Source organism: Garra rufa, chromosome 9 (genome assembly GCF_049309525.1).
Source record: "Garra rufa chromosome 9, GarRuf1.0, whole genome shotgun sequence".
NCBI classification, from domain to species: Eukaryota; Metazoa; Chordata; class Actinopteri; order Cypriniformes; family Cyprinidae; genus Garra; species Garra rufa.
In genome coordinates, this window is record NC_133369.1 from 19953545 (window position 1) to 19967031 (window position 13487).

The 13487-nt window shown below is 36.7% G+C and overlaps 1 protein-coding gene and 1 pseudogene across 1 annotated transcript; both read left to right on the forward strand.

The window, feature by feature from the left end:
* The first annotated feature begins 1730 nt into the window (after positions 1-1730).
* gstk1 (glutathione S-transferase kappa 1) lies at positions 1731-6757 on the forward strand. Its single transcript, XM_073846731.1, has 8 exons — positions 1731-2010; positions 2095-2166; positions 2245-2326; positions 5496-5624; positions 5795-5934; positions 6090-6206; positions 6302-6395; positions 6552-6757. The coding sequence occupies exons 1-8, from the start codon at positions 2008-2010 to the stop codon at positions 6599-6601; spliced, it is 687 nt and encodes a 228-aa protein (XP_073702832.1). The 5' UTR covers positions 1731-2007; the 3' UTR covers positions 6602-6757.
* Positions 6758-9588: 2831 nt separating this feature from the next.
* On the forward strand, positions 9589-13297 carry LOC141343171 (glutathione S-transferase kappa 1-like; annotated as a pseudogene).
* Positions 13298-13487: the final 190 nt, after the last annotated feature.

The window sequence follows — 13487 nt, forward strand, 5'->3', positions numbered from 1 at the left end:
TAGAACGCAATGAGCAATCCAGTCATTATATAGACGGTTTCAACGGCAACAACATAAACAAACGTTACTGCGCATGCGCGCTTTTGTGGCCCAAACTTAACTTCCGGTAGACATCCAAATAGAATCAATAACAACAGCTAAGTCCTTCTAGAGTAGATTATTTATTTAATAACAAGCTAAATATGTTGGCTGCGTAAATTAGACTGATTTATTAAAAATGCAAACTCATTATTTGCCAGCAGGAGGTGCTTTAAGCACGAGAAACGAGGTTTCCCCGGTAATGGCTATAGACAAAGCAGCTCTTAATTTAAAAACGCTGCCTTATGCAGGAGGAAATGAAAATGACATTTTCTAAAGACAGTCTTTCTTCAGAAATACAGTGATATAAAAACACCCACGCCTCGGTTTGATTTTTAAACGTGCATTACGTTTATTCAACGAAGTCTATTAATAGATTAATTAATTAGTCTATTAATTCCAATTTCCAAATCAGTCGGTTTTTATATCGTGGCAGGTCGCCACAAATAAATAAATGTTTGGGAAACACATACCACAGCACAATAACCTGAGACCAACTTCATTACTCATTATTAGCTGCGTTTGTAGCCCGCGACACGAACCAGACAGATAAACAAACACAGACCGGAAGTTAACTTAGGTCCAGGCGCGTGCGCCCGATGAAACCGTCTATAGATCAGTGCTTGAAACACGCAGCGTTCTTCTATGTGGTGACGTTCTTTTAACTGAAACAAAAACATATCGCTAAGCCCCGCCCACTAATTTTGAACAGCCAATAGCGTTCCATTTATATCTGCTCGGGGCAGAGCCGTTGAGCTCGGTAAAGCCGCATTTGTAAGCTTATGACAGCCACAGACTAATAAATTACCCCACAGATTCAATATGAAACTCTTGCTAAAACGAAATAGTGATAATAATCATGCTGAGGCTGTGTAGTTTAACACATGCCGAGTCCGACCGCGCATATGAGCGCATATGATCTGCTCCGCGTCTCTGTGTAGGGGGCGGGACACTACGGACTCTAGAGAGCATTTTATTGGACAGAACGTTTGATCTGAAACTGAAGTGCGCGGTGATATCATCAAAATCCTTGATTCATATTGGCGGAAGTGACGAGAGTGTAAGTTTTGAATGCCCATATCTTGTAAAAGCGAATTTTGTCACTGCTTTGAAACACACTAGCTTATAGATAATCTTAAAACTAATATATTCATACTAAAAGCCAAAAAACTTTAATTTTGATTTCAGGGGGACTTTAAAATTGTATTAGTAACTACAAACCTTAGTTTTTAATCAAACAAGCCATGCATTTGCTATTGCATTTACTTTTTAACTTCAGCGGTCCGGTCTAAAGGGTCTTCCGTAAAATTTGAATCAAATGAACCAATTGCCTTAATGATTCATTTTTTAAAGCGCTCGAAACGCCATGCGCTTGTGCCACCTGCTGGTTTTCAATGGTGTAAAATGCAACAAAAATAGTCATAAAACGCCTTTTACAATCCACTTGCAACGGTTCTACTGAAAATGAAATTAAAAAGCGGTAAATTCAATTAACAAATCATATTATGTATTATTTTATTTATATTGTTTTTTTAAGAAGAGCTTAGTTAATGAAACATATAATAGACCAACAACTATACGAATTTCTATACGCATTCATAAAATGCATCAAAGACTGAAACCACGTGACTTTGAGCTCCGAGTCACTGATTCGAAACAAATGATTCACAAAGATTCAGAAGCTCCACGAACGAAGCAGTGTTTTGAAAGCGCCTGTCACTACTGAGTAATATTTGCGTTGTTCCTAAACGGCGTTCATAATTCGTACAAATTCTTTTTTTTTTTTGTAGTAAACCTCAGTCGTTGCTAGAGTGTCGCGATTGAGGGGCTTTCCGCAATACAAGGTTGTTGTTGATTAATCTCTGGTTCTAACTTCACTGAACTTTAACACAGTTTCTCGTTAAGTGCACAAGTGAGATAGTGAGGCAAATGGTAAGGTGCTCGCGTGAATGTAAATGATTTTATTCTTATTATGTATAATAATAATAATAAAAATAAGTTCGGTTTGATGAACAGATGTCCAGTTCGAAAAAAGTGGTCGAGCTCTTCTATGATGTTGTTTCACCGTATACCTGGCTGGCATTTGAGGTGCGTAATGTTTTCTCCCTTTAAGTAGTTCATTGCAATCCAAATGTTGTCATATAATGTGTTGTTTTGTGTTTTAAGGTGCTGTGTCGCTATAGAAGTGTTTGGAACATCGAGCTCAAATTTAAACCAGCATATTTAGGGGGAGTCATGCATGGCTCAGGTAATGGGTGTATGTGCGTACAGTGCCTTGCAAAAGTATTCATTCCCCTTCATTTTTTCACGTTTTATTGCAGCATTCTGTTAAACTGCTTTAAATTACTTTTCATAGACCTACATCTCATACACCATAAAATGACAAAGCACAAAACAGGTTTGTAACAACTTTGCAAATTTATTAGAAATAAAAAAATAAAAAAAGATCCCGTTGCATAAGTATTCAATCCATTTTCTGGGACACTCGAAATTTAGCTTGGGAGCATTCATATTTCTTCTAGATGTTAGTACACTTCAAGTGGAGTTAAACTGTGGCAAATTCATTTGAACGAGTATGATTTAGAAAGGCATACACCTCTAAGAAAAGGTCTAACAGCTGAAAAATGTATATCAGAGCAAAAACCAAGTCCTGAGGTCAAGATAACTGCCTGTAGAGCTCAGTGACAGACTTGCGTTAAGGCAATGATCTAGGGAAGAGTTCAGAAAAAAAAAATCAGCTGCATTGAAGGTTCACAGAAGCATGTAGCCTCCATCCATAATGGAAGACGCTTGGAACAACTAGGACTCTAGAAAATGTCTGCCAGCCCCTATCCAAGCTGACAGAGCTTGGGATGTGAAAAGGTGGGGCAAAGAATGGCAGATAATTGCCAAATGCAGATGTGCAAACTCGTCACATCATACCCAAAAAGACTTGAGGCTGTAAAGGTGCTTCAATTATGTACTGAGTTAAGGGTATGAATACTTATGCAATGTTGTTTTATTTTTAATAAATTTGTAAAATTTGCAAATCTGGTTTTTGCTTTGTCATTATTATGGTGTATGGAGTGTAAATTGATGTGGGGGAAAACTAATTTAAAGCAGTTTAACATAATGCTGCAACAAAACAAAATGTAAAAAAAAAATGAAGGGGTATGAATACTTTTGCAAGGCACTTTATGAATAGTGAATATGGAATGTGGTTATTTAATAATATCTCACATTTTAAACAAAAAAAAGTATTATCCTGCTATTGGTTACTGGACATTTTATTTGCGTATTTCACAAGTAAGTCTCAATTGTCACTGGAACAGTCAATATGGCTTTAGATACTTTAGATAGTCTTAGTTAAAATACCAAAACAAAGTGTTATGTTGCACTCTTAACTTAAACATTTCAAAAGTAACTAATATTAGGCTCTAATGGGAGCAATATCCAGTTAATATTAAAGGAACCGTATGTAGGATTGTGGCCAACACTGGTACTGCAATCACTTTCAAAATACTGTAGAACCCTTTAGACCTTTCTCACAACTTCCGTATTTTGCACCGGAAATACGCAATTGCTGTGTAAACCTATTTCCGCCCCAGTATGCCGGTAACCAGTTAAACAACAAAGATGGCGAAAACATTGAGCAAGATTGTTTGTAACATCAAGACCACGACTGTTATATTGCTTTAATAAAGTTGTACATGTCCTCTATACTATCCATACATAACCTTATAACCCTAGTCCTCGGTCTAAGTGGACACACTAGTAATTTGTTAGCCTGATTGCTCTTTAACGTTAGCTACGCTACTTACCTTGAAAGTTATGGATAAACGGGACGTTCTAAAACGCTTAAAGTTTCTGTCAAACCTTACTTGGAACAAACACTAACTACTATCAAAAGAACGAGCCCTTATTCCACAGATAAAGTGAATAATATCACGTTAAGCGTTTTCTCCCCCAAATAAGCCCATTATAAGGAAAAGCTTAATGTGGTTTAACGTACCTCAACAGCGACCAGGGAAAACCAAACTTCTATTAAATTTTACTTATAATAAATACTTGCTGCTGTCAAAAGAACGAGCTCTTATTCAGCATAAAGTGATCGCCCCCCATAGAAGTCCATTATAACAAACCATGTTAAGCTTTTTCCTTAATGGAGTTCTATAGGGAGAAAAGCGTGATATTATTCACTTTATATGCTGAATAAGAGCTCATTCTTTTGACAGCAGAAAGTGTTTATTATAAGTAAAATTTTAAGCCACATTAAGCTTTTTTTTTGTATAATGGACTTCTATGGGGGGCGATCACTTTATACGCTGAATGAGAGCTCGTTCTTTTGAGAGCAGAAAGTGTTTATTATAAGTGAAATTTAACAGAAGTTTGGTCTTCCCTGGTCGCTGTTAAGGTAAGTTAAACCACGTTAAACTGTTTTCTTACAATGGGCTTCTATGGGGGAGAAAACGCTTAACGTGATATTATTCACTTTATCTGTGGAATAAGGGCTCGTTCTTTTGATAGTAGTTAGTGTTTGTTCCAAGTAAGGTTTGACAGAAATGTGGGGTTTCCTGGTCGTTTTTTACGTACGTTAAGCCACGTTAAGCGTTTTAGAACGTCCCGGATAAACTCTTAGTGGAAAAATTTATATCCTTTATCCAATTTGTTCCTCTTTGTGATGGAGTTTTCCTCCACGACTCTTATCAGGTCGGCAAAAGTTATTTTTGGCAAACCAGTGAGGGAAGTTGTGTAGACTCTCTCCATTTTAATTTTAAATTACCCGGCTTTCTGCTGTGTTGACATTACACAGGAAGTCTGCATACCCTGCGATTGCGTATTTCCGGTTTCTGTGAAAAAGGTCTATATGGGGTGTATCCCCTCCCCTTCCCCCCTGACTCGAGGTTGCCAGCTAAGCTGCAGGATCCGTTTTCAGCCGTTTCCATCTTTAAAAGGCATCTCCTATACAAATCCTTGTTTTATTTCGGACTTTGTCACGACGTATTTCGGATTCATAACAAGGTCTTTTAGGTTTCGTAACGTTATACATGTTTTATCCGGCACGTTCGTAGCTGCAGCTGTAACTAGAGCAGAGCTGGCAACCCGGAGCACGAAACTCTACTGACTTCGTGATTGGTAGATAGCTGGAGGGTGGAGCCTCAGACCAAAACACAACATGACAACATCAACATCAGTTGAGGGCTGCAACTTTCACTTTTAAATGACAAAATCCTGGCCTGACCACTGTTGTCTGTGATATAAGTATTTGAAATGAACATGATTTCTTAATGTCTAGTGACATGTCAGGGCCATTTTATGATTAACTGAAATAAATTTCTTACACACGGTTCCTTTAACTATTCAATAACCACTTAATTACAGCATTATAAAAGCTTGCTTTTATAGATAAGATAATACATTTGTTTCTTCTATTTTAGGCAACCGCCCCCCTGGATTGGTCCCAAATAAGTTTCTTTACATGAGCACAGATCTGACACGGCTGTCTGGCTATTTTGGCGTCCCTTTGTCTCCACCTTCAAACCCTTTTGAGGCGATGTTTGAGAAAGGTATTCAAACTGTTGTTTCTTTACTATGGCACTCATGACCACATGCGCAATTCAAGCTTTACTTGTGGATTTTTCTTTCTGTCAGATACAAGAGCAATTTTTGTTTAAGAGAAAATACCTTTTAATCACTTTGTCACCATATCTTTTATTCTTTTTCATTTTCCATGTAGGCTCACTGAATGCGATGCGTTTTGTGACAGCTGTAGCAGAAAGAGAGGGAGATGTGCAAGTGGAGAGGGTAACCAGAGAACTCTGGAAAAGAATCTGGAGTACTGATCAGGACATTACCCAGCCTGCCTCACTCACTGAGGTATCCTATACCCAAGATTAGCTGTTTTAAAATTAAGAGGTGTCAGAGGCAGAACCTACATTAGAATTAATTGACATGTTCTATCTTCTATTATTATATCACTGTACATTACCACTATATTAAATCATACTTTTTTTATTTTTTGTTTTGCACAGGCAGGATTAAAGGCAGGTCTCTCAGCCGATCAGGTGGAGGAACTTCTGACCCTCGCCAAATCTCAGCCAATCAAAGACAAACTTAAGAGTGTCACCAATGAAGCGCTGCAGCATAAAGTCAGTGTCTTTTATTTTTGTCTTTGTCTTTCTAATCAGAATGTCTTTGTGGTAAAAGTATAATACATATTCCTTACATACACCTATTTTTGCAGGCCTTTGGTTTCCCTTGCATTGTGTGTCATGTGAACGGGAAAGCTGAGGTCTTCTTTGGTTCTGACAGATTTGAGCTCATGGCTCATTGCATTGGTAACTATGGATTTTTTTTTTTACTGTTTTTTTGATGGTTTCTTGCACTTGATCATGGTTTAAACCATGAATTCCTAACTAACCTTGAGAAATGAACATCTAATAATATATTAAACCTACTGTTCATAGTCCAATTGTCTTTCTTTTGTGTTACAGGGGAGAAGTGGTCGGGGCCTCAGCCTGACAAACCCACAGCCAAAATGTGATCACTGCTCCTCTATACTTCTAAAAATATACAAATTTTATTAAAATTACAAAAACAACATAATACAAAAGATCGAAAAAAAAACAATGGAGACAAAATTAGTATGTGCTCACCAAGGGTCCATTCATTTAATTAAAAAGTACTGTAACAAACGGAATAGTGTGGAACATCATTGCAATTTATTTTATATTTTAAAATGCAGATTATTCCTGTGATGGCAAAACTAAATTAGCAGCCATTACTCCAGTCTAAAAATAAAGGTTTTTATTGGCATCAGTGGTTCCATGAGAAACCTTTAATATCCATGGAACTTATTCCATTGCACAACAGGTTCTTGGAAAAAGACTGAAAAAGATTCTTAATATTAGTAAAATACTTTTGACATTTTTTTAAAGAACTGATCACAGAAAGATTCTTTGTGGAATTTATAATGGTCTTCTATTGCATTTTACTTACTGTTACTTACTATGGTAAGTGCTATCAGTCAGGTGAAAGAAGTCATGTAGAAGAAGGTTTTGATCATGTTAATTATTAGAGGCTTTAGAAATATGTGTATCAAACATAATATGTAGGCTAGTTTATAGGGTTAACTGTAGCTTAGTGTTTCATGACCTTTTAATAAACTCTTAGTTTAATAAACTGCCGGTCACTTCAGCACACTGCATTTCCCATAATCCTCTCTGACCATCACCTGCACACCCTTTTTAAATCAACACATGTTTGCCATCACCCTTATCTACAGCTCTACATAAACCCAGGACTTCACACACTAAGGTGTCTGGTCTTGTTATTCACTACATGTTTAATCACCTGACTCCTATCGAGGATACTTACATGTGGATTACACCCCTATTCTTTACAAGAAGTTCCATGGGATTTTTAATGACCGCTGAGAGTCAAGGCCATGTTTTAGTGTCGAAAGACAGTGCTTTTTGGCAGTGTAGTGTCCCCGTCACTATACTGGGGCGTTTGGAACAACAGCACAGGGTGAGCACCCCTGCTAGTCTCACTAACATCAGCAGCAACCAAGTTTTCCCAGGAGGTCTCCCATCCAGGTACTGACCAGGCTCAACCCTGCTTAGCTTCAGTGGGCAACCAGTTTTGGGCTATAGGGTGATATGGCTGTGGTAAAACCCAAATTATAAAAAGGATAGTTCGACTCCTTGATTCTGATTGGCTGAGCCATGTTCAAAGCTGTTGTAAATTACTCTACAAACACACACCTATGTTTACATTTGTGTTGCTCCGCAACCACTTTGTTGCAACCACAGCTGTTTCTGAGGAATTACATTGGTGGAAGAATAATGTTTTTATTAATATCATTACACTTTATTTGCTCTGTGTTATTTTGTGAAACCTTACTACATATATGGAAAAGGTTTTATAAAAGCAATAAGCCCTGTGAAGCTGTGGTTTACAGTGGATTAATAACAGCTAAGGTGGTTTTAGGCACCTTGCATTGTTCACGTCATTTTAAAACAACTCAAAATACGTGCAGCTCATGCAATATATAAACCTTAATCAGGGTAGCAGCTGTGTGGGATAAAAATACATTATGTTCAATGGATTGTACTGTTGTTTAACACCATACTGACTGTTCAGTTGAAGAACAATAATCACTTTCTACAGTGGGTGTTATTGAAAAGATCAATTATTGAAAATCCCTTACAGCCCTATTTTCATCCATATAAAATTCAATTAAATATAAAAATTCAACCCTGACTAAGGTCTGTTGTGTTAAGTTTATTTTGAGTCAAAGAAGAGTTTTGTTTATTATGTTATATTCACATAATGTATCTCATAACGTTGTACTTCAGTTACATCTGATCACATGCAGAGCAGCATTCTTCGGCTTGGGCTAAACACATAATTTTTGCTTGGTTGGAACAGCAGCTACGCTAATTATTTTTCTGTTTGTTTCTCTGTTTCTGCTATGGGATTTCCATGAATTGAATTGAATTGAATATTAATAATCGTTGTTAAGCTACCGATGAGTGGCATTTAGCCATTATAGGGGCCATGACATAAATCTTGTGACATAAAAGAGGTATTTTTATGTTTATACATCCTTACAATGTCCTCATCAATAAAAAAAGCATTTAAGTAATAACCCTCAGAAAATGGCATGTTTGGTTCATTTGTTTGCATAAGCACTGCCTCCAGTGCAAGACATCGAAGGGCATTAGGTCACTCAATGACTTGACATTTGATTACGCTGAATGCGAGTGTCACTACGCATCAACTCAAAAGCAAATATGGTAACTTTGATGTGTTTGGTTTAAACAGCTTGTTTGCATCTTTGTATACAGATATCAGAAGGATAAGGAACAAGTGGGTAGTTTATTTTTAATGGCTCAAGGAACATTTAAATAATTTACAAAATCCATTTAATAACCCCTTTAATAGTGGTCTAGATTTTCTCTCATTTTAATTGCATTCAACTTTAACATTATTTTTCTTTTCACTGAGAGTATAAGCACAGTGAGATTGTGTCACTTTTTTGGAATTGGGAACATTAGTCAAGAAGGTATAGTATGTGAACTCCCGGAGACTGTACAGCATGTGCCAATGAGTTGCAAAGCATATGAAACATAGTGATCCCATAGTGAAGCTGGTGTGCCAACAACTTTTAAACACATAGTGGCAGATGAGTGATTTCCAAGAAGAGGAGAAGAATTCCAAACAGGTTTGGAGAAATTCAAAAGGGGAAGTATAAAACAGACAGTTAAGGGTAGGGGGTTGCCTATGTCTTTTCTTCATTTGTAGATTCTACCCTGTAGAGATCTCCTACCTGCAGCTACGTTCTTCTCCCATTAAAAGGAATCAGAACAAGAACACAGCAAGGGTATTGTGGTATCATGCTTGTAAATGCTATTATAATATACTGTAATATACACTGTAGTCTATTATGTGTTCAGATATGTGAATATTATTATATACCATTATATATATATACATATAATATTATATTGTGATTGTTTATTACAGATGTCCAGTTCCAAAAAAGTAATCGAGTTGTTCTATGATGTCATCTCTCCTTATTCCTGGCTTGCATTTGAGGTGCGTAATGTTTTTTCATCCTAGATACGTTCATTGCCATGCTATCGGTGCAAATGCAGTGTCAATATTGTGAGTTAATTTTGTGTTTTAAGGTGCTGTGTCGCTATAGAAATGTTTGGAACATCGACCTCAAATTAAGACCGGCATTTTTAGGGGGAGTCTTTCATGGTTCAGGTAAATGTCAAACTGTTGCTTTCGTTGAGATATTCTTGACAATGTCACAAAACCATTTTGTTTATTTCTAGGTAACCAGGAACCTGGAATGGTCCAAAATAAGTTTTATTACATGATCACAGATTTGAAGCAGCTGTCTGAGTTCTTTGGAGTCCCCGTGAATCCACCTTTACCTTCTAAGAAAGGTATTTAAACCACTATTTCTCTTTATGATGGCTTATAAGAACATAAACTAAGTCATACTTAGGCTAATTTCTCACACGAAAAAAGAAGAAGAATGCTGGACTATTTTCAAAGTCATTTTTATTATAAATTTATGGGAAAAGGTCTTTCTGTTTATTTAAATAAGCTCTTTTATTTGTATGTAAGCATTGGTTGTTCAGGTTAATCACAGTTAATCTCTTTTTATCCCTTTCTTTCCAACTAAGGCACTATGAATGCAATGCGTTTTGTGACAGCTGTAGCTGAGAAAGAAAAAGAGGGAGGTGCGCTGGTGGAACGGGTGTCTAGACTCTAGAGAACTCTGGAAGAATATCTGGAGCACTCATCGGGATATTACCCAGCCTGACTTACTCATTGAGGTGTCCTATCCTTAGGGATAGGACACCTCAATGAGTAATGGTAACTATAAACTGGGAATGTTAACCCGATAACTACTGTTAATAATTGGCTTGATTAATGCCATAAATTATTTTACGTTATGCTTTATATTTCTAGAAAAGCTGCTCCAATTACTGTCATGTTAAAAATACTAAACAATACTATTACAAAGGTGTTCTCTGGAGAAGATGAATGTGAGGTGTCTGTCAGGTAGGGTTTAAATCAAACTTCACTCATAAATACATGATAGACTTTTGTCTGTCAGAGCCGTTGAGAAAGAGAGTTGCGACACGCTTTGATCTCGCCGCCGCGCGGTCACGTGGTTCATGGAGCTCTCAATAGTTCCAAACAACTCCGCGCTGTCAATTTGTTTGAATGGGTTTAAGTAGGATAGACAGCAGTTTCCCTATATTTGCCGCAATTTCGAGTAACTATTAACACATAATGTGCACTGATTGTGTATTGATAACTACTCTGAATACGTTTTACAATCGTACTTTATTCTGGGGAGTGATAAAGAGACAGCATTAATATGTTCTCATACTCTTTGACAGTCAAATGTGACCAAACACCTTAAGTGTAACTTTTATTCAGTTAAATAATTGTAATATGTAGTTCAGTTCTAATCAGTTAATATTTTGAGGAGTTTTTTGTACAAAACAATATGTGCAATAATGATCCAGACCATTTAAAAGATAACATTTTCTAATATAGTATTTATATTACAGTTAGTGTAATATTTAAGATTAAATACATTTGAATGTGTGTTTGGAAATGATCAAACACTCATTTTTTTATATGTTTCGATTTAACGATTTTAATGTTAAATAATAAAAAGAAATAAAAAATTAACTCATGTTATTTTATGATATTCAAATATACAACATAAGTGAATATTATAAAAGGCAAGCAAATATGGCATTTAACATAATAGAAAAGATGGAAAAAAAATTGCATTAAGCATACATTTTTATCGTATTTCTTGAATGCAGTCTTTACTAAAACTCATTCAACCTCCTACAGGGAGAGAAAGATTGCAGAAAGACTAAAAACATGAAAATATGACAACTAGTATCTGGTTATGGTCACTATTACAGTGTTGGGCTTCAATGCTGGAGCTGGTTGTTTGGAACTATTGACCCGCTTTACTTCCACATTCCTCAGCCTATGGGAGTGTTTCTCAACGCCTCTGGTCACGCATAAATATATTACTCTGAGTTCAGATTTGAAATCTTGGAGGAATTGCAACAATTCCATCAACAGAGGAGAAAAGTATTAATATACTGTTTATTAGCATTGAGCATTATATCACACACAATTCTGTTGATCTTATGAATGTAATGGGCAAAATTACACTTATCTGACTAATAGCATGGATTTATAATGCACGCTGTTAAAAGATTACACTAATATTAGGTTACTTTTACCTGGAGATGGTTCACCCTTCGCCAATGTTTCTAGAGATTTCTGAGTGATATGTGACAATGAAAAATGACTTGAAATAATCCTGAAACGTTAAGAAAGTTAAAATGTGCCCCCTAAAACCACAAGTGGCCCCTCCTTGGCCCCCAGTTACTGTGGTCTAGAAGTGCCACTGTGACTGACATGCATAAGTTTAGAGAAACAGGTGTTGTGTTTATTAATACTTAGAGTTAAGGAACACATCGATCCATCCATCCATTCTCCACATTGGATGCTGAATCCAATCTCGCTCAGCATCTCCAGCCAAAGGCAACACCCTTGACTGGTGGACAGTAAATCACAAGGCCAATTATATGGTTAGTGTTTTCTCTGACCTGACATTCAAGTCTTTTGATTAAAGAAAATAACGTCTTTTTTATTTTCTTATGTTGCCATTTCAGACTCTTTGAATGCAATGTGTTTTGTGACAGCTGTAGCAGAGAGAGAAAACGAGGGAGACGTGCTGGGAAGGGTGTCTAGAGAGCTCTGGAAGAGAAAGTGGCGCACTCATCAGGACAGTCAGGCTGCCTCACTCACTGAGGAATTAAAATATTAAATGAAAAAAATAAACATAAAATGTCATTATTTATTTTGCACCATGATGGAGACTGGCGTATTTATCTATGCTAAAACAAGACAATAAAACATGACAACAATTAATAGCATTCTTTCTGCCTTTCTTCACTGGCAGGAATTAAGGCAGGTCTCTCAGCCAATGAGGTGGAGGAAATTCTGACTCTCTCCAAATCTCGTCCAGTCAAAGACAAGCTGAAGACGGTCACGCATGAAGCACTGGAGTATAAAGTCAGTGCATTTTACTTGCATCTCTGCACCCTTTGTCTTTCCCGCCCAAATGTCTTTGTGGTAATAATATTATATAACAACTTTCTTACACAGTTTTTCCCCATTTCTGCAGTGCTGTTTTTGGTCTTCTGTTCATCATGTGTCATGTGAACGGAAAGAGAGAGGTCTTCTTTGGCTCTGATGGATTTGACATAATTTCATTGGTAATTATAGGGATGCAGATGATTAACTGATTTACCAACAATTTGTTTGACTAATACCTTCCATTAATAATTTAGAACATTTATTGAAACATTTACATTTTCCTTTTTAATTTTAGAATGGCTATTCCAATTACTGTCATGATAAAAAGTAATAAACAAAACAATTATTTAAAAAGCAGTTATCTCTCACAAGATTAAGTCTACATCATTTTCCAGTCATCGTTTATATTTAGCACTACAATGACATTGATGTGGAAAAACTGCTTATTAAACTTAAATTGTGGACAAATGAAAAGCACAGGTCAATAAAATCATGTATGTGATGTACTGCTAATTGTTCAGTCACTGTCTTTCTTTTGTGTTGCAGGAGAGAAGTGGACTGGGCCTCACCCTAAGTAGGGATGCACCGATCCGAATCGGCCGATTCATGCTTGCGCGTTTTGTGAGTAAAGCCGGTTCTGTAATCAGCGGTAAATGCCATCAGGTGCGGGATTTCACGTTGAGCCGTATATACTACACACAGCCGTTGTTCACTGACGAGCTGCGCACATTCATACTGATAATGAACATGGATTTGCGCAGCTC